Raw genomic sequence first — 20,444 nt, 5'->3', positions numbered from 1 at the left:
GGGAGGGAGCGGAGGCCATGGAGTATTGGGGGTAGGGGGGTACAATGATAAGTGAGTGGGGAGTGGGGGGAGTGAGTGGGGAGTGAGATGGGGATAGGGGTGATATTGGGAGTGGGGTGAGATGGGGTGTTGGGTGAGATAGGGAAAGGGGTGAGATGGGGTGAGATTGGGAGTGGGGTGAGATGGGATGTTGGGTGAGATGGGGATAGGGGTGATATGGGGTGAGATGGGGATAGGGGTGAGATGGGGGAGTGGAGTTAGATGTAGACAGCCAGATGGTATTGTAGCTGATTGGTAAACAAAGAGATACACTAGTTTACAACTAGCATATATACACACATGTATACACAGACATACTGGGACAAAAAAAGACTCAAGTCAGAATAACTAGAGCAGACTTTAGTCAGTGTGACTAGAGCAGACTCAAAATTGTTACCTTGGTTTTTCACTTCAGCAAATTCATGATTGTATTCTTCCAGTGTCTCCCGAAGCTGTTTGTTTTCAATCTCCAAATCACTGACTCGATGTGCTTTCTTCTGAAGTTGTGAGGCATATTCAAGTACGGACACAGGATCTGTCAAAAGAGGCACAGCGATTAGACTCGTGTGATTAATACATCACCACAGGCAAGCCACGAAAAAATCACTAATTGATTTTCCTTCAAATACATGTACTAGCCATAAACAAGCTACATAGCCCCTGGCTGACGGGGGACCGGAGGGTTCAGCCCCCCTCTTGAGGATGGAGGCACGGAGCTAATTGATAAGTTTTTTAGATCTCTGCAGTGATGCCTGTATATATTGCTAGCACACACTTATGATTTGCTATCATCACAGGGTTCAATAAAAAACATTTAATATATATTTTCTGGGTTTACACTGTGATTTCTTGGTTGGCGTGTGTATAGAGGGTTAATGGGAAGTTCTGTGTGGTATAATGATAAGATGTGATCAACTCCAGCGTCAAGTGGAACAAAAAAACTCCTTTCAGAAACGGCAAACATAAAGCACCAAGGTTCAGTCGCCGACATTAGTTATCAGAGCCGCATCATAGCACAGCTTCAACTTCAAGTAGGCTGGAGTTACCTGTGTATCTTCTACCTTATCACGTCATTCCAAAATCACTTGTCTCAATTTAAAACAAAAAACCCGAAACTACAAATAAGCTGTTAAGACTGAAAAATCATTTCGCTGGCAAACAATATTTATCAATAAAAGTTCTCAGCCGGTAGTCTCCATCTCCCCCTCTGCAGGCAAATACTACATTTCATTTGTCTAACTCTTTCTATCTGTGTTCGACATCAGACACGGCGGCACTTGATCGTGGACCCAATGCCAGGTAGTGTACAGCAGTTAGGTGGGTTGGATTGAATGAATTATATGTTATGTACAACAATCTACACCAGGTCTCTCTCAATAATACAGATATAATTACAATTCTCTCCAATAAAAATATAGCCACACAAGCCCAAACAATACAAGAAAACGACACATATCAGCCTCGGTCTTGTCTACAGCAACGCTCATCTCATTTATAACACGGCTCGTATTAAACTGCTATTACTCTGTAGGAAATTAAAATTCAATCTGCATTAAGAGAGTGTGTAGAAATTCTAGCCCCGTCACTGGGTGGCTAGTCTCCTCGTAAACGGTGTAACCTGCGTGGAGACACGTTAATATGGGCTTATACCTTAGTCAATTACTAGCACCTGTTTAGGATCAGGTGTGGCCCCCTCCGAAGCTACAGGTGGATACCTATACAGGTAGCAACGAAGGCAGCATCTTCTGTACAATGACGACCTGTTGTGCAGGTAGATTTTATTATCACAGCCCAAACATTTGTACTATCCACGATTAATTTGATTGACATCAAGTCAATAATCCTGGGTTTTTAGTTCATTACAGCAGACATACGATATTGTAACCCTGAATTTCTAATTCTATACAAGACTTATAGAGCCCTCAATAACTAATACAATAGATTTTCAGTTACCAACAGTTTTGTGATGCTGAGTGTTTAATTTGTTGATTTATTCATCTCGTAACTTTCACTAGAGAATTCTATAGTCCTAAAATCTAAATTCAATATCATCTTTATTCATTATAATGAGTTGTGATTTTGTCCTTGTACACTATTGGTCTGGGTTCGATTCCCCGATCAGACGTGAAAAGATATGATTTCACCTACCCAACCACGTGGGTTAGCTCGCTAACATCCAGGCCAACAAGAGTGATTGATATAAGTTGTAATAATGTGTTTCTACGACAGTGACTATGACCTCTATCCGCTTCTTCCACTGCCTTGCTTCGTTTGGACAGCGAGTCAACTTCTGCTTGGAAACTTTTCTGTATCAGTGACTATGACCTCCTGAACTTGTTTTTATAACAGTGACTGTGACCTCTGAACTTGTTTTTATAACAGTGACTGTGACCTCCTGAACTTGTTTCTATAACAGTGACTGTGACCTCTGAACTTGTTTCTATAACAGTGACTATGACCTCCTGAACTTGTTTCTATAACAGTGACTGTGACCTCTGAACTTGTTTCTATAACAGTGACTATGACCTCTGAACTTGTTTCTATAACAGTGACTATGACCTCTGAACTTGTTTCTATAACAGTGACTATGACCTCTGAACTTGTTTCTATAACAGTGACTATGACCTCTGAACTTGTTTCTATAACAGTGACTATGACCTCTGAACTTGTTTCTATAACAGTGACTATGACCTCTGAACTTGTTTCTATAACAGTGACTATGACCTCTGAACTTGTTTCTATAACAGTGACTATGACCTCTGAACTTGTTTCTATAACAGTGACTATGACCTCTGAACTTGTTTCTATAACAGTGACTATGACCTCTGAACTTGTTTCTATAACAGTGACTATGACCTCTGAACTTGTTTCTATAACAGTGACTATGACCTCTGAACTTGTTTCTATAACAGTGACTATGACCTCTGAACTTGTTTCTATAACAGTGACTATGACCTCTGAACTTGTTTCTATAACAGTGACTATGACCTCTGAACTTGTTTCTATAACAGTGACTATGACCTCTGAACTTGTTTCTATAACAGTGACTATGACCTCTGACCTTGTTTCTATAACAGTGACTTACCTGGAAGGTCAATAATCTTTCTATACACAGACAAGAACGCTCCTTCTGCTGCCTTGCTTCGTTTGGACAGCGAGTCAACTTCTGCTTGGAAACTTTTCAATAGGGGTGCCACAAGTTTACGTAATTCCTGTGGGGAAAAAAAAGTAAGTAAATTAGACCAAAAGAGCAGTACATGGTATTGTGAAAATGACGCATTATCAATGGTTTACAAAGGATGACAAAAGTTTATGGAACTCCAGTGGGGGAAAAAACACCAAAAGTTTTTGGTCCCATTTAAAAGAACAGTATCTGATATTTTGATTTAAGAAATTCATGTACTATCAATGTTTTACAATGGACGACACAATTTTACACCGTTCCTGTGGTAAAAAACACCTAAGGCTTCCACAGACTGATGAATGTCGCCTGTCCATCCACAGCCCTATCTGATGCTTGGATCGCACGAAGAAGCCGAGATGCCACTATATATAGGACACCTAAGTCCCACCTTCGCGACATCTTTTGCAGGCGGGACAAAAAATGAAATGAACTTGATATTTTAACTTGATAAAATGACAAATAGTTACAATAATAAGTGTATCACATGATTATGTGAACAATATAATTGTGATCAAAACATTTCCCCAAATATTGGTGATTAAGCACTTTGACCCCGAGTCCACAGATGATGGGGCTACTTTAAAGTGCCACCTCACCGAAAATAATGACACCACATCCGGTCACATGGTCTGACAAAAGGCGAACCAGAGGTACTTAGGGATACACTGTGCCCTTCGAGCAGGTGAGCTAAAAACCCAGAATCCTATTGATACAAGGTAGATAAAGACAGGAGTAGAGATCTATAGCCCTACTGTACAGTAGATAAAGACAGGAGTAGAGATCTATAGCCCTACTGTACTGTTGATGAAGACAGGAGTAGAGATCTATAGCCCTACTGTACAGTAGATAAAGACATGAGTAGAGATCTATAGCCCTACTGTACTGTTGATAAAGACAGGTGTAGAGATCTATAGCCCTCCTGTACTGTTGATAAAGACAGGTGTAGAGATCTATAGCCCTACTGTACTGTTGATAAAGACAGGAGTAGAGATCTATAGCCCTACTGTACGGTAGATAAAGACAGGAGTAGAGATCTATAGCCCTACTGTACAGTTGATAAAGACAGGAGTAGAGATCTATAGCCCTACTGTACAGTAGATAAAGACAGGAGTAGAGATCTATAGCCCTACAGTACGGTAGATAAAGACAGGAGTAGAGATCTATAGCCCTATAGTACTGTTGATAAAGACAGGAGTAGAGATCTATAGCCCTACTGTATGACGCAGCAATGCCTGTTAATTAACCGTGATACCTAGCTATTGTTATCATCACCTCACACAGGTTATACCTTCTTGTTGACCTTTTTGTTTATTTACTTAACTTTTTGTTTATTTACTTAACTTTTTATTTCATTCACGGAGAAATCTACAGTTTGATGCATGTGAACATAATCTCAAGTAATGCTTAGTTTTTTTTAGGATCCTGCCTGTTACACATAGGCTTTTCACAATGATTTCTTCAACTTTGCATTTTTTCAGGACAAACTTCGAATTCCAATTGAAGGGGTTTTCAGGGATTATCTATAAACTCTGTATAATGTATAGAGTCCCATCACAGCCTCTACAATGCTGTATGTTCCCATCTCTTATTGCATATACACAAATCCAAAAAAAATTGTCTTCATATTTTTTTTTAAACCAATCAATCATGTCATTCTCTGGCCAATTTACATATGTTTGGTGAGGATGGCTGGGGTAAGGGGATACGATTTCAGGCAGCCTAGGAAGGGGGTCTGATAAATCAAATCAGTAATAAGAGTGTGATTTCCAATCGTACAAACTAAGTCACTCAGATAAACGTGGTTTATCTCCAGTCACATGCTCCTCAAAAACACTAGTTGGGCAACATATAAACTTCAGTTAATTAACACTGACGAAATGAGCTCAGAAAGATCCTTTTTTTGTCGGTGATATAAGATCCCCCACTGATAAGGCCGAGCTTATTTATGAGGCCACAAAGATTCAGCCTCTTTTCACGGCAATCTAGCCACCGATCAAACAAATCAATAATGAGGGGAGACAACAGTGCTTCGTAGCCTGCTCTCCTACCTCTGATGGAGCAGCCGAAATATCAGGGGCGTAGGGCACCTGTGCCTTCTCCAGGGCTGTGATAAATACCGGCTTTATTCAGAGGGACATTAATAGATGTGATCACTATTTTAGGCATGGAGGATGTCGAACACTCTCTAAGTTCTCTATTGTGTGTGGGGGGTCAATACCAATAGGAACCAAGGGAGGGGCAGGGGTTGTGTTTGTTTGTACATCCTGTGTGTGAGGGAGGGGCAGGGGTTGTGTTTGTTTGTACATCCTGTGTGTGAGGGAGGGGCAGGGGTTGTGTTTGTTTGTACGTCCTGTGTGTGAGGGAGGGGCAGGGGTTGTGTTTGTGTGTACGTCCTGTGTGTGAGGGAGGGGCAGGGGTTGTGTTTGTGTGTACGTCCTGTGTGTGAGGGAGGGGCAGGGGTTGTGTTTGTGTGTACGTCCTGTGTGTGAGGGAGGGGCAGGGGTTGTGTTTGTGTGTACGTCCTGTGTGTGAGGGAGGGGCAGGGGTTGTGTTTGTGTGTACGTCCTGTGTGTGAGGGAGGGGCAGGGGTTGTGTTTGTTTGTACGTCCTGTGTGTGAGGGAGGGGCAGGGGTTGTGTTTGTGTGTACGTCCTGTGTGTGAGGGAGGGGCAGGGGTTGTGTTTGTGTGTACGTCCTGTGTGTGAGGGAGGGGCAGGGGTTGTGTTTGTGTGTACGTCCTGTGTGTGAGGGAGGGGCAGGGGTTGTGTTTGTGTGTACGTCCTGTGTGTGAGGGAGGGGCAGGGGTTGTGTTTGTGTGTACGTCCTGTGTGTGAGGGAGGGGCAGGGGTTGTGTTTGTGTGTACGTCCTGTGTGTGAGGGAGGGGCAGGGGTTGTGTTTGTGTGTACGTCCTGTGTGTGAGGGAGGGGCAGGGGTTGTGTTTGTTTGTACGTCCTGTGTGTGAGGGAGGGGCAGGGGTTGTGTTTGTGTGTACGTCCTGTGTGTGAGGGAGGGGCAGGGGTTGTGTTTGTGTGTATGTCCTGTGTGTGAGGGAGGGGCAGGGGTTAATGTGTGTGTTTGTGTGTACATCCTGTGTGTGAGGGAGGGGCAGGGGGTGTGTTTGTGTGTACGTCCTGTGTGTGAAGGAGGGGCAGGGGTTGTGTTTGTGTGTATGTCCTGTGTGTGATGGAGGGGAAGGGGTTAATGTGTGTGTTTGTGTGTACATGCTGTGTGTGTGAGGGAGGGGCAGGGGTTGTGTTTGTGTGTACGTCCTGTGTGTGGGATGGACGGGAGGGGATACATAAAAGTTATAGACAAAGGTTTATGTAAATGTGTGTGTGGTGTTTCAGGATGGTAGGGGTTGGGAGTACTATATTTAATTTAATTTAATATTCAATACTCTGAATTGAGGAACTGGACAGAATATCTAGATCAGGAAATGGACAGATTATCTAGATCTGGGAATGGACATGTTTTTCTATTTGTCCTGGTTTGTAAATATCTGAGGCAGGTTACACCACGGGCCATGTTTTTCTATGTGTCCTGGTTTGTACATATCTGAGGCAGGTTACACCACGGGCCATGTTTTTCTATTTGTCCTGGTTTGTACATGTCTGAGGCAGGTTACACCACGGGCCATGTTTTTCACAGGTTACTTGGGGACTGGCTGGACCACCCATGGCATTCCTCATATTGAGTATCAAACACAGTATGGTATTAATGCGCTGAGAAAATCAGTTTGGCTGTCGTTGGGAAGCCCTTACCCTAGCGTCCCCCTCCCCATTACTTCCCCTCCCCCACTCATCGACATCATCATCAGTACCAGTAATGAAAGCCAAAATTATCGCTACATCTAAATACCATTACTACACAGTTTGAATTTTGTCTTAGGATCTCTGGGCTTTAATTGGCTTCTATGTTGCACCGATCCATGAGAATGCTTACCAGTCATGAAATACAATAGCCTGAGGCACACCATTACTGTCACACAGACGGCTTCAGCAGCACCGACAAAACCCTCACTAGTGAACAAATCTTCACCCAAAACATTATAATATTAGTAGCAATAACCAGGTAGAAACACCTCTTTTATAACGTTGATTTAAATACTATTGGTGATAACACCCAGGCTACAAACAATAATAAGACATTGGAAAAAATCTTGAAAAATTCTCTTAATTTGATAATACACAGGTCTCCCTCATGTTTGTATAATACAGCACATTATTAGTCACAGTAACAGAAACTAGAGCAGCGTTGATAGTTCTTTTTATCATATAAATAACTCTGAAATGATCAATCCTCCCAGAGAACTTGAATATACCTTTTATGGCTGTAATTCAGTCAAATAAAATGCACATTAGAAACTCATGCACTTATAACAACACAATACAGGTTCTAACCAATGACATCTTAATTACATGAATAAAATAATGACAATAATAAGATGTTAAGAGAATAAAATCTAGCACAAAATTCAGGTACAATGCGTAAGGTAGCATAGAAAGATTTATATAATATCCTTAAAATACTGATTTAAATAGTTTTAACATAACTGTTACAATCCAAATACAACCGATTTTCTCTATAGAGACTTGCTGTGTTTGACCAGATAACTTGTTTCTGTCTAAAGACTGTCTCACTCTGAAAGTTTACCAACATTTTGTAAAATATGTACTTGATCAAGGATAGTTTAGTGATGTAAGTCATAGAATATATATACACGTCCAGAGTTTGATAAAATCAAGTTTGAACGTTTTAAAACTTTGACCTATAAGGCTACAGATGAAGTGTTTCAGACAGTAATGAGGGAAACCATAGCAATACGATCGGTGATCAATTGTGGATACTTAAACCTGATAATGATGTGCTTGTACTTTGTATTTTAAAACGAAACTCTCCCACCCTCAAATCTAAACAATAAATCACAGTCATATTACCGAGACAAGAAACTAAACAGCGAATGTTGGGACAGTTACTTGTATCTGGTGATTTTTTTTCTGTCTTCTTCAACAGTAACATTGAAATTATTTCTGTCTTTAATAGTAACATTGAATTATTTCTGTTTTTAATAGTCACATTCAAACTATTTCTGTCTTAAATAGTCACATTCAAACTATTTCTGTTTTTAATAGTCACATTCAAACTATTTCTGTCTTTAATAGTCACATTCAAACTATTTGTTTTTAATAGTCACATTCAAACTTTTTCTGTTTTTAATAGTCACATTCAAACTATTTCTGTTTTTAATAGTCACATTCAACCAATTTCTGTCTGAAATAGTAATATTCCATAAGGTAAACAAGGAGCATCAACACTCAGGATTCCGTTACAGTAGATATTTTACTCAGGATTCCGTTACAGTAGATATTTTATGACGGCAGGCTAGGCCTCAGAACTACTTGTCTTCAGTAGCAAGATATAGAGATTGATCAGTGTAAATAATGAAGAGGACAGAGCAATCCCAACCAATCAGAATGGGAGGACACTATATATTCTCAACCAACTGTCTTTCTCGTGAAATGGAGGGGCATTTCAAAATGAAACATGATAAATGGGACATTTGGTCATTCAATAGATACTGAGCTTGATCTCCTTATGTTCCTGTCTACAACCAACACAGATGTTTATTCTTGTTCCACTTGAATGAAGTTTTATACAAAACCGTCACTCTGTAAGATCTGCTGAATACATGTCCTCCTTGTTTGATAATCTGTTGCTTTCATTCCGTTTTGAAGAATTACACGTTTCGTTATTTGTAAGATCTCTCTCTTACTCTTCAATTTGCTTACCTGTATCTAAAACTAATAGCTTGTATTGTAAGAATTAGGTCAAAGTGTTATTTTCACAAAGACCTGGATGAGTTTGTTTCTTAATTGTATAGCTTTATTCTTTTGAAGGTGGTAAGTGTGAGACATTGTAATTGACCTTTTAGGGGTGAGACGCTGTATGTGTGAGACGCTGTAAGTGACTGTGCAGGGCTGTATGTATCAGAGCAGTAATCCGTGATTGCCTGTTATATAAGTGGAATGTGTGATATTAAATATTTTTGTTTAACATGGTGACACTTTACAGAGCGTCCCAAACCCGCAATGACAGTTTTAGTAGCCATGATATACAACTATTACTATAATTAATTATATTGTCAGTTTTTTGGCTTTGTTTGTACAAAATGGTGAGATATATGCTGGGACACTTTGGACAAGACTACTTTATTAACCTTCAACCCCATCATTTTCAAACCCCTCCTTCATTAAGTTTGTTTAAAGTGCATGTCTGGGATCTAAAATGGGAACTCACATGGTCAATTGGTAATATACTTATGTAAGAATCAGGTCCATTACCAAAACTCGTTGTACATAAAAATTCAGAAATATCAAATAAACTTGATACCTTTATAGAGTTCTATACACTGAAGGTAAAGGGTACCAACAAGCTGAACTGTGTCATGACCATTGACACTACAGTGCAATATTCTTTTAAGACCTTTCCAAAATAAACATTTAAAAAAACCAACATTTCCACGCATTTGACAGAACACTGTTGTCATACATGCACAGTAACAAAATAAGTGTCCAGTGACGTCAAAGCATAGGAAAAACTTGACAGGGGAGGTCACTCTGAGGCCCAAAAACTCTTAATGGTTGCTTCATCTTCTATATAGAAGGGAGAGCACTCAAGGTTAACCCTTTCATTCTATCCCAACACTGAGTATTTTCCTTTCTTATCTGACCTGTCTCCCTTACCACCTTACTTCAGAGTTGTCTCCCTTACCACCTAACTGCAGAGTTGTCTCCCATTCCACTCAATCCCAAGGCTAGTTTATCCTACAAAAGTGCTTCCACCCTACATCAAGGTTAGTCTACCCTTCCATTAGACTTGAGGGAAATCGCTCTTCCACTTGCATTCTGAGCCAAGAGTATTCTCCCCTTCTTTTATAACTCACGAGCTGTTTCCCTATAAGATCAACACCCGAGATATCATCGTTTCTTCAGGGCTTAAGATTAGTGTCATCCCACTATCAAGTCTGTTTCCCTTGTCATTTTAATTAAGAGTAGCCTCCCCTAACTTTTTTGTTCTAGAATAATCTCCCTTATGCTGTGACAATTCTTTGCCCAACCCCCTAACCTTTCCCCCCAGGTCTACATACTGGGCCTTGTGGGAAGGCGTACATCTTGTTACTCAGTGTCAGCCCTGTCACTCATAGCCCCACAACAGTCGTCCACGCACAAACTCGGGAGCGAATATGCGGCCCACTACAGTCCTCAGACATGGAAGTTTTCACAAATTACAGCTATTTACATAAGCTCCCCGACCAGCTTATGTTGGGAGCTCAATGATTAATACATCATCCCCGCTGGGTCAATTTCCTGCGCGAAACAGAAGTTCTATCACTAGTAGTCACTGCTGATCAGTCATATCACAGTGGGAGAAAATTATCTTCAACAAACTCCGTCCCAAAACATAAAAGCTGCCGCAGAAATCAGAGTTGTAATGAACCGTGTCAGCGTAGAGAATAGCACAATATAGCTGTCCCAGGCTCGGTCTAATAGGAAACACATGCGAATTGTTCCTATAGGTCGTTAAACCAATGATATACACTTGGTGTTTTTGCTGCCTTTTTCAATTTTGCCTTTAATCAATATGGGGCCTGGGTAAGTTTTTGCCAAAGTGTTTCTTGAAGGATCACAAATTTGTTTTTTTTTAATTCGCTGGGTCTTTGAGATAGCTTTATAGGCCCGTTATAACCGGTAGTATCATTCTAGTTTTAACCAAATGCACATTTTTGAAAGCAGATCAAAGAATCGAGCCGGCTAATATCGCCATGTCCCTCTAATTCATTAATTCCCCCAAAAGTAGCCTTGTGATAGTATTGAACTCGGAGACATGGGGAAGTAAACCGCCAACTGATACAGAAAGAAAGAAAAACGCAACATTACCGCTCCCATACTGCCAGTTAATTGACAATTAGTGATTGCTATTTGGTTCCCATGGCCCGGAGATTTAGCTTTTTGTATGTATTGATAGATTTGTGCATCTGGTTTCTGTTATGAAGATCGGGCGATTATTGCAAATTATATAGTAAATTATGTCTGCAGTGAGGGGAAGCTCAGTAAGTGAACTTCAAAATGACTGCAGGCCTAGCCTAGCAACGCAGCATCTCCAAGTGGCTGGGTCTATATAGGGTCCCACACTGTAAACTTGGGCACAAACAAAATGGCAGTCCGCGGATCACCACTCAGCACATCAATAAGTACCCTAGATGTTACAATCAAGCTTACAAAACAAATTATGGCTAGAACAAATAAACATTTCCCCATTTAATTTTAACAGGGTACAAGGTCCATTGAATTGGAAAAAAATATGTTGTAAATAAAATAAATAGATAAATATACAACATTTGATATAGCGTCCTATCTGGCTAACATAAGCCACTCTAAAGCGCTTTACACTACATAGATATACAATTTTATACAGTCAATACAAAAATGCATATATATTAATCAATACAATATTGAAGAATTCGCAGGAGATGCCTTATCAGGCGCTAACTACTAGTCCTATGTCACCTGGCTAATATCTCCCTATGTGTGTATGCCTGTGTTGGTGCTGGAGATGTATTGTGTTCTGTTTATAGTAGGACCGTGCTTCCAACAGTATCATTTATAGTGCAACCTCACTTGAATGCTACAGCACAGATACCGCAACACCCACCCCAGACCATTTAATACTCCACCTGGGTTGTTGGAGTTGTGTGGGCAGGAGAAAAAATACTTTCTCTGAATATTCCATGCGTATGGCGACTTCGGGGATCAAACTCCAGCCACCTGCTTGGAAGGCCAGAGTGTTAACCACTCGACCAATCCACCCATAAATGTGGGTTATTAGGGAAATTAAAAGAGTTGGACTTTCCTGTCCCATCTATAACAACGTACACTATATTGTTTACACATCTCTGAAGTCTCAGGAGAAATTCTAAAGCCAATGTAAGTTATAGTTTGGACAAACATTACAATAATTTCACCTCTGACCTCAACCTCTTTGATAAGGACCTGAATGTATTATGTAACAATGTCTGATTATATGACAGAGATCAGAAGTTATGGTTGATAAAATCATTAAAATGAATTGACCTTTAAACCCTGGTCATGACCATGGCCTTCAGGGTATGAACTCTAAGAGTATTTAGTGACACATTTCTTCTGTTAATGGTGCACATGCCTTGAGGTTTTCACATGTAAAAGCAATTAAGTAGTTCTAGTCCAGAAATGCATTACAATGATTTGACCTTTGATCCCTTGATGATAACCTTGACCTTTAGTCAGTATCCATATCAGTAGCACTCAATCTGTTCATGGCACACATGTGTGTGAGGTTTCATGAAAAAGTACTGCAATTTAGAAGATATATATGGTTCAGACAAAACATTACAATAATTTGACCTTTAACTTCTTACCCTGACCTTGACCTTTGCGGTAAAGACGTGCAACTATTTCATAACACGGCATCTTGTCATGATAAACAGATTTGGTCTAGGCAAGTTTTGCAACGATTTGACCTTAGACTATATACCTTGACCTTGACCAGAATTGAACGGACCTAGGAGTTAAAGGTGTACTTATCATAAACTAAATGATGAAGCACAGTAAATGCCCTTATTTCAGTGTACTCCAATTTTAGTGCGTTTTCATACTTTAACATTCATTGATGTATAAAATAGTTTTTTTTTTATAGATCCTTCAATTAGAGCCAACTTCAAATAGGGCAATCATAATTCAATAAGCTGATGATAAATAAGTGTAATATTCAAAGCGTAAAAGGTGCTAAATAAGACAACTGTTCAAATATGTAGGCTTACAGTACCATAAGGTTTACCAATAAGAAAATATGATTCAGACAGAGTGGTAACAGACATGAGAACGGACGCACTGATGGCTGGACATACTGCCTCCCTTACTGCCTTTATAGTCATTGATTCAAATCAAGTCACTCAGTGGTGACCATTTATTTTTTGATAAAGGGTTACTGTGATCTTGGCCTTGACCTTTAAACCCTGAAATACAAATTCACACCTGTACATGTGAAGATAGAAGAGGGTAAACTTAATACATACCTCTGGTGTGTTTTTCTTGAAATCTCTGCTTTGTTCTACGAGTCTTTTTCGTGAGGCATCACTTTCGTCCTGTCTATTGGCCAATTCAGTGGCTGTTGCATCTAGTTGTTTCTGTGAAAACATCAGGTAGACACCCCTAATTAAACATCTTTATAATATCAATAGCGAAAACATCAACAATAACAAAATATAAAACAATGTCAAAAACTTCAGAAACATGTGGATAATATCAATAGCAAGAAACATTAATGTAATTAGTTTAACAAAGTTCAAAATATCAGTAACATCAAATTCATAAAATATCCTTCTATCCCTGTATATTTTACCAGGGATACAAAGTTTGTATTTACAGAGTTGAAAAGCCCAAATTATTTCTGTATCTCCCATCACCTAATTATATTTGCATCTCCCAGATACTAAGTGTAACTAATTTATTTCCCAGATATACAAAGTGCAACTTATTTATCTCCCAGATATACAAAGTGTAACTTATTTATCTCCCACATATACAAAGTGTAACTTATTTATCTCCCAGATACAAAGTGTAACTTATTTATCTCCCAGATACAGAGTTTAACTTATTTATCTCGCAGATATACCAAGTGTAACTTATTTATCTCCACATATACCAAGTGTAACTTATTTATCTCCTAGATACCAAGTGTAACTTATTTATCTCCACATATACCAAGTGTAACTTATTTATCTCCCAGATACAAAGTTTAACTAATTTATCTTAACAGATACAAAGTGTAACTTATTCATCTCCACAGATACCAAGTGTAACTTATTTATCTCCCAGATACAAAGTGTAACTTATTTATCTCCCAGATACAAAGTGTAACTTGTGTATCTCCGATGTTTTATTATCCTTTAGATGTTGTAATAGTTCTTTTGTATTCTTGAGTTAACATCAGAATTTTTTAAGGCCAGAGGCTATTTTGTTTCCATGACGACATTCAGGAAAGCCTGCTGCCCGTCAGTCGTGCGACAGACAGACAGACAGACACGTCTTCTTTCACAAATCTCTCAAAGCTGATAATCTATAGCTGGGGTATAAAGTTGGGGGGAGTGTGTGGTATGCATTGTGATGAGCTTGAATGCACACCTTTATATATCTATCATTAGGTGTTAGCCGATACACACATCACTGTAGTAGTAATATCATCAGGTATGTTGACAGTGCGTTCCTCTATCACTCCTCAATCCTATCATAACCCCTGATCACATCCCCATCCATACTCACCTCATCATCCATGGACACAGCCCACAACTAATTAAGTTTCAATTTCCATCCCAACCCTTAGAACTCTCTCCTAATCCTCAGTTCTCCTTCCCAGGGGGTCACCCCTTCTCAAACCTTAGCTCTCATTCCCAGGTGGACAGGGCTTTCCCCAACCTTCAGTGTCCCCTCACAAGCAAGACACGCCTCTCCCAAACCCTCAGTGTCCCCTCCCGTGCAAGACATGCCTCTCCCCAACCCTTGGTTTCCCCCTCGCCAGCAGGACACGCCTCTCCCAAACCCTCAGTGTCGCCTCACCAGCAGGACACGCCTCTCCCAAACCCTCGGTGTCTCCTCTAGTGCAAGACAAGCCTCTCCCCAACCCTTGGTTTCCCCCTCACCAGCAGGACACGCCTCTCCCAAACCCTCGGTGTCTCCTCTAGTGCAAGACAAGCCTCTCCCCAACCCTTGGTGTTTCCCCCTCACCAGCAGGACACGCCTCTCCCCAACCCTTGGTGTCCCCTCACCAGCAGGACACGCCTCTCCCCAACCCTTGGTGTCCTCTCACCATCTGGACATGCCTCTCCCCAACCCTTGGTGTCCCCTCATCACCAGCAGGACACGCCTCTCCCCAACCTTTGGTGTCCCCTCACCAGCTGGACATGCCTCTCCCCAACCCTTGGTGTCCTCTCACCAGCTGGACATGCCTCTCCCCAACCCTTGGTGTCCTCTCACCAGCAGGACACGCCTCTCCCCAACCCTCGGTGTCCCTTCCCATGCAGGACACACCTCTCCCCAACCCTTGGTTTTCCCCTCACCAGCAGGACACACCCCTCTTCTGTCCTCCCTCCAAAGAAACACCCCTTTCCTTACAGCAAGTATTCTGTTCAGGTGTAAACAAGATTTTCAATGATATAGAAAACCTGCTACAATTCCAAATCACTTTCTTTAAAAGTCAATACATTATGAGCTACGGTTGACTCTGTATATGATTATAAACAGTTTTCTTATCTCATAAACACATAGTAAATCATTATCACTGGATACAGTAGGAAAGTCTGACTCGATGCATTACTCTCGCCTCATAAAACACAGCAAAAACTCGCCCATCATCACAACAATGGTGTTCACTGTTAACAGAGAGACCAACATATCCGGACAATTCAATCTCGCTCGTTATCTTTTGCAGCACTGTACACATGAAAGACATGACTTAACAAAATCAAATTGCACAAAACAGGAATATAATAGCTATCCTCTCAAATGTTTCATTGACTTTTTAACAACGTTCCCAGAACAGCCTCCCTGTTATCAGATGCTAATAAGATTCAGTTTGATCGCTTTTTTATGCGTATTTACTTTAAGTAATATCACATCAGCAATTCACGGTGATGGAAAAATGATCAGACAGCGCGACAAACTGCTTTGTTGCCCACCGATACCATCTCTGATCGAGTGCATTTAGTCATACAAAACGCGACTAAAATTAACACGGACTTCTCTTCTGATACGTTAGTTTTATATACTGTATGATTATGAAGTATGTAGCAGTAATTGTAGTGGGGTATTACCCGCCTCACTGGGCCGACCCACAATGGTCAAATCACCGTGCCGATTTCTATCTGGGCCTCAATATACTTTAGATATTCGGGTATTGATAAACTCAGTGGCCACGCCACATTAACCACGCCACTGTCTCTTATACACAATATTGGGGTGCACCAACATCCCACTGAATAAAACCATGATATCTTACATCAAAATACCCAACATCATCGTATTAATATGGGGCCCCCAATCAGCTATTCTTCTGGTGATTTACGCTTGCCACCTGTCTTACGGGATAGGTGTGTCCAGTTAGTCGGACATAAATGAATCTGTCTGCACAGATACACCCACATGTACTTGTGAAAATGTAATTAAACATGTTATTTAGGAAAGTGTTTTTTCTTCCTGCACATGTGAAATTGTGAAAATGAATTGTTTACACACATGTACAAATGAAAATGTATCCATCTTGCGTATATGTGTAATGAAGAAATCCTATAACACCCTATACCAAATATACAGTTCCATTTCACACCTCGAGCGAAACCTCCCCACTATACAAACACATTAGACAATTATCAACTAAATTTGATGTAGGGAGCCGCATTACCAATTTACGCACGCCGCACCATTTACTGTTGCATCAGAGAATTATTCACACACATAAAATGGCTGCTTAATTGTGGAGTGTTACAGGCGAGATGGATACGGAATTACCGCCCGTACACTTCAAACACCGACATGATTTTGAAATTGAACTCCTTTTACCATGCAACACTCAAAGGGTACAGTCTCCATAAGATTGTTTAAAACCCTGGTAACCACGGAATCATCAAATACTTCCTCTGTAATACCTAATGCACGTTAGCGTCATTAGTCAACAGCTGTGCCAATACATAAATGAATCTTACGACTGATGCAGCCGAGACACTATCAAACGGACCCTGTGATAAGTATTTTTGATGTTTTATGATCAAATGATGAGTTAGGCTTCAGTGTTATAATGAAACTGATGTGTTTATTTTCTCAGTATTTACAGAAAAGTAATGTGTTGAACAACGAGCTTTGGACACATTCTGTAACGAAGTTAAGGATGTATGCTAGTATCTTAAGCTGTTGAACACTCCTACAAAGGGTGGATAACTCCCATTGGCAAACCTTCAAGTTGTTATGAGAGATGTTAATAAACATATTTACATTCCTACGTTACGATAAAAGCCGGTATGTTGTGCCCACACTGAGATTTTCATATTTATAAGAACTTTTAATTTTTTCCATACTTGACTGTCAAGCACAATGTATTTCTCAAAAAAAATAAATATCAAAAGATGTAAAAGACTTGTAATGAAATTTAGATTTTTGTCAGAGTAACATGAAAACCTTGTGTGAAGTTTGTGTTAATGCTTTCTTTATCGACTATGTAAGCCTGTTAGTGTTACTTTATCGAGTATGTAAGACTGTTAGTGTATCAATACTAATCCCCCCTAGATTCCCCATCAATCCTATACACACACCGACCAGAACATTTAGGATTCACTTCTCAGCAAAATAGTTTAAAGGAAAATCAGCAAAGAATCAATAAACTCAGACAGGGTTGATAAATCACCAGCAATAATACAACAAATCAATTTAGGTATTTCGGAAACGCCTCAAACACAAGTGTTATATGTACACAGAAGGAAAACTTCATTCCCTCTGAGGTACACCAGCACAACATCAACCCAATCACCTCAATACACCACATCAGTCTCCATCAAACAAATCAAACCAAACATTCTTAATTATAACTGCATTTTTAAGTGTTTTTTTTTATATAAACCACAGGTATAGCGTGTAAGGTAGTATGTATCCTTAAGGGAGATAACTCTAACACAAATCACAGGTATAATGTGTAAGGTAGTATGTATCCTTAAGGGAGCTAACTCTAGCACAAATCACAGGTATAACGTGTAGGGTAGTATGTATCCTTAAGGGTGATAACTCCAACACAAATCACAGGTATAGCGTGTAAGGTAGTATGTATCCTTAAGGGAGATAAATCTAACAAACCACAGGTATAATGTGTAAGGTAGTATGTATCCTTAAGGGAGGTAACTCCAACACAAATCACAGGTATAGCGTGTCAGGTAGTATGTATCCTTAAGGGTGATAACTCCAACACAAATCACAGGTATATTGTGTAAGGTAGTATTCCGTCTTTGCGTATTGCAGTTATCTTCTCTTGTGAGCAGGTATTGATTGTAACGTCATTTGTTTGTGTGATAATTTTTTTTCTCTCAAAAGTTGATGACGTTACTCTCACAAACAAATGACATAACAATCAATACCTGCTCTCAAGAGCAGATAACTCTGCAATACGCTAAGACGGAATACATCCTTAAGGGATCAATATTACCCTAACTACTAATTAGGTACATTATATCCACAGGAATAGAAGCATCATGATCACAAATTTGAAATTAACATAAAATGTAGATTGACTAGGTTTTTGGCAATTTGTTTTTCTTCTAAATCATATATTTCAAATAACATCAACGCTATATGCTATTATATATCCATAAATTGTGCAAGAGTTATCCCCCTTACTTCCTTACTACCTTGAAGTTGATCAGTTCCTGATCATGAATTACTGTTTAACTGACAAATATAGGTATTATTCTCTAATTAACACATCCTCTCACCAACCAAGTCAAAATTCCTTATCATAAGAGATGACACATAACATACTGTGAATCTCAGCATACCTACCCTTAACCCTTTACAAGGTACAATACTGATACTTTCTCTTTAGCGTGAATCTCAGCATACCTACCCTTAACCCTTTACAAGGTACAGTACTGATGCTTTCTCTTTAGCATGTATTAGCGTTGTCAATCTCTCCCCCCCCCCCCCTTTTCAACCCCTCACCCAAACAACTACAAACCTATCCCAGTCCTATCAAATTTGTTTATTTTAAGATTTCATCAATTACAAGCTTTGAAGCCAACTCGGGCACATATTTGCATACCCTGGTGACAGTGCCATCCTGTCCCCCGAGTGGATTATTGGAGGCTGATCCCCAAATCACTGGCCTCCTCTGGTGTCTACCACTGCGCCAACGTCGTCTGCTACTTACATGATCAGGGCTTATAGGTAAAGCTATGAACAGTAAGTAAAGCTGTACTGATCAGACTCCATGTTCTTAGCCGAGCAAATATTGACTTGGCGGCTTATCTAGAAAAACAGTTAGCCGGTGATGGCCTTGCCTTAGCAGTGACACACAGTTCCCTCACAATTGTTTCTAAGTGGAAATATGATACGTTTCAAGTGGCCTAATTGTTATATCAAGGGCCGAGGTCCCTGATTTGATGCCTTACAGTGAAATAGTCAATTCTATACCAACTGATCATGGTAGATAATTGCAGCTCATGTTGCTATTTGGCACAGATATTAGAGAGGGGGAGGGAGGTGGGAGCAGGTTAATTTGGAAATTGAATTTGAAATGAAACAGAGAATGATACATGGCTTCTGTCATTGTGAGTTAGTACTTATGTAAACCAGATCGGATTTATATATGATGTAAATATTCAAAGTCTACAGGCTATCCCATAACCATGTCAAGTCTACATGCCGTGATGATGTCCAAAAAAACCTAAAAATTAACGTAATCGAGCAGGGAAGGGAGGCAAGGCAATGGATGGGAGGGAGATGTGGGGAGGAGAAAAAGGAGAAACCAGCGATAAAATGGAAGAATGGACAGAATAGAGGCAAGGAAGTGACAAATAGGGAAAAGAAAGGAGGGATGGATAGTGAGATGGTAGGAGCAAAAGAAGGGGTGGAAGTACAGCAGGGAAAGGACAGAAAAAGGGGGTGGAAGTAAAGCAGGGAAAGGGACAGAAAAAAGGGGTGGAAGTACAGCAGGGAAAGGGACAGAAAAAAGGGGTGGAAGTACAGCAGGGAAAGGACAGAAAAAGGGGGTGGAAGTACAGCAGGGAAAGGGACAAAAAAAGATGGTGGAAGTAAAGCAGGGAAAGGGACAGAAAAAAGGGGTGGAAGTACAGCAGGGAAAGGGACAGAAAAAGGGGTGGAAGTACAGGAGGGAAAGGGACAGAAACAAGAGGCCCATGGGCCTTACCGGTCACCTGAGTCTACAGTATTTATTTTTGTTGTTGAAATATGTACCAATTTGAGTAAAAAATAGTATAATGTTAACTTAACTTTGTCAGGACCATGAGCTGATCATTCCTAGACCAATTTTAAGTGAGATCGGCCTATTAGAACTTAGTAGCAAAATAGCGGCCATGGCAGCCAAATTGTATTTCTGATTGACCCGAAAAATAACAACACTTTGTCAGGACCAT

At 40.1% G+C, this 20,444-nt stretch overlaps 1 protein-coding gene across 4 annotated transcripts in view; it reads right to left on the bottom strand.

The window, feature by feature from the left end:
• The window catches only part of LOC110464065 (homeobox protein cut-like 1), a 123,619-nt gene that overhangs the window by 69,210 nt on the left and 33,965 nt on the right, over window positions 1–20,444 (bottom strand). For all 4 annotated transcript variants that reach the window (XR_002464464.1, XM_021519087.1, XM_021519089.1 and 1 more), the window contains exons 2-4: window positions 13,335–13,445; window positions 3,125–3,251; window positions 437–574 (exon numbers count right to left, since the gene is read on the bottom strand). Coding sequence is in view for 3 of the 4 variants with exons in the window: in XM_021519087.1 (XP_021374762.1) it covers window positions 437–574; window positions 3,125–3,251; window positions 13,335–13,445 (376 nt within the window). In the remaining variant the exon portion in view is untranslated. The remainder of the gene's footprint in view (window positions 1–436; window positions 575–3,124; window positions 3,252–13,334; window positions 13,446–20,444) is intronic.

This window comes from Mizuhopecten yessoensis, unplaced genomic scaffold, assembly GCF_002113885.1.
Source record: "Mizuhopecten yessoensis strain PY_sf001 unplaced genomic scaffold, ASM211388v2 scaffold10953, whole genome shotgun sequence".
NCBI lineage: Eukaryota > Metazoa > Mollusca > Bivalvia > Pectinida > Pectinidae > Mizuhopecten > Mizuhopecten yessoensis.
This window is presented reverse-complemented; position numbering and strand designations above follow the sequence as displayed.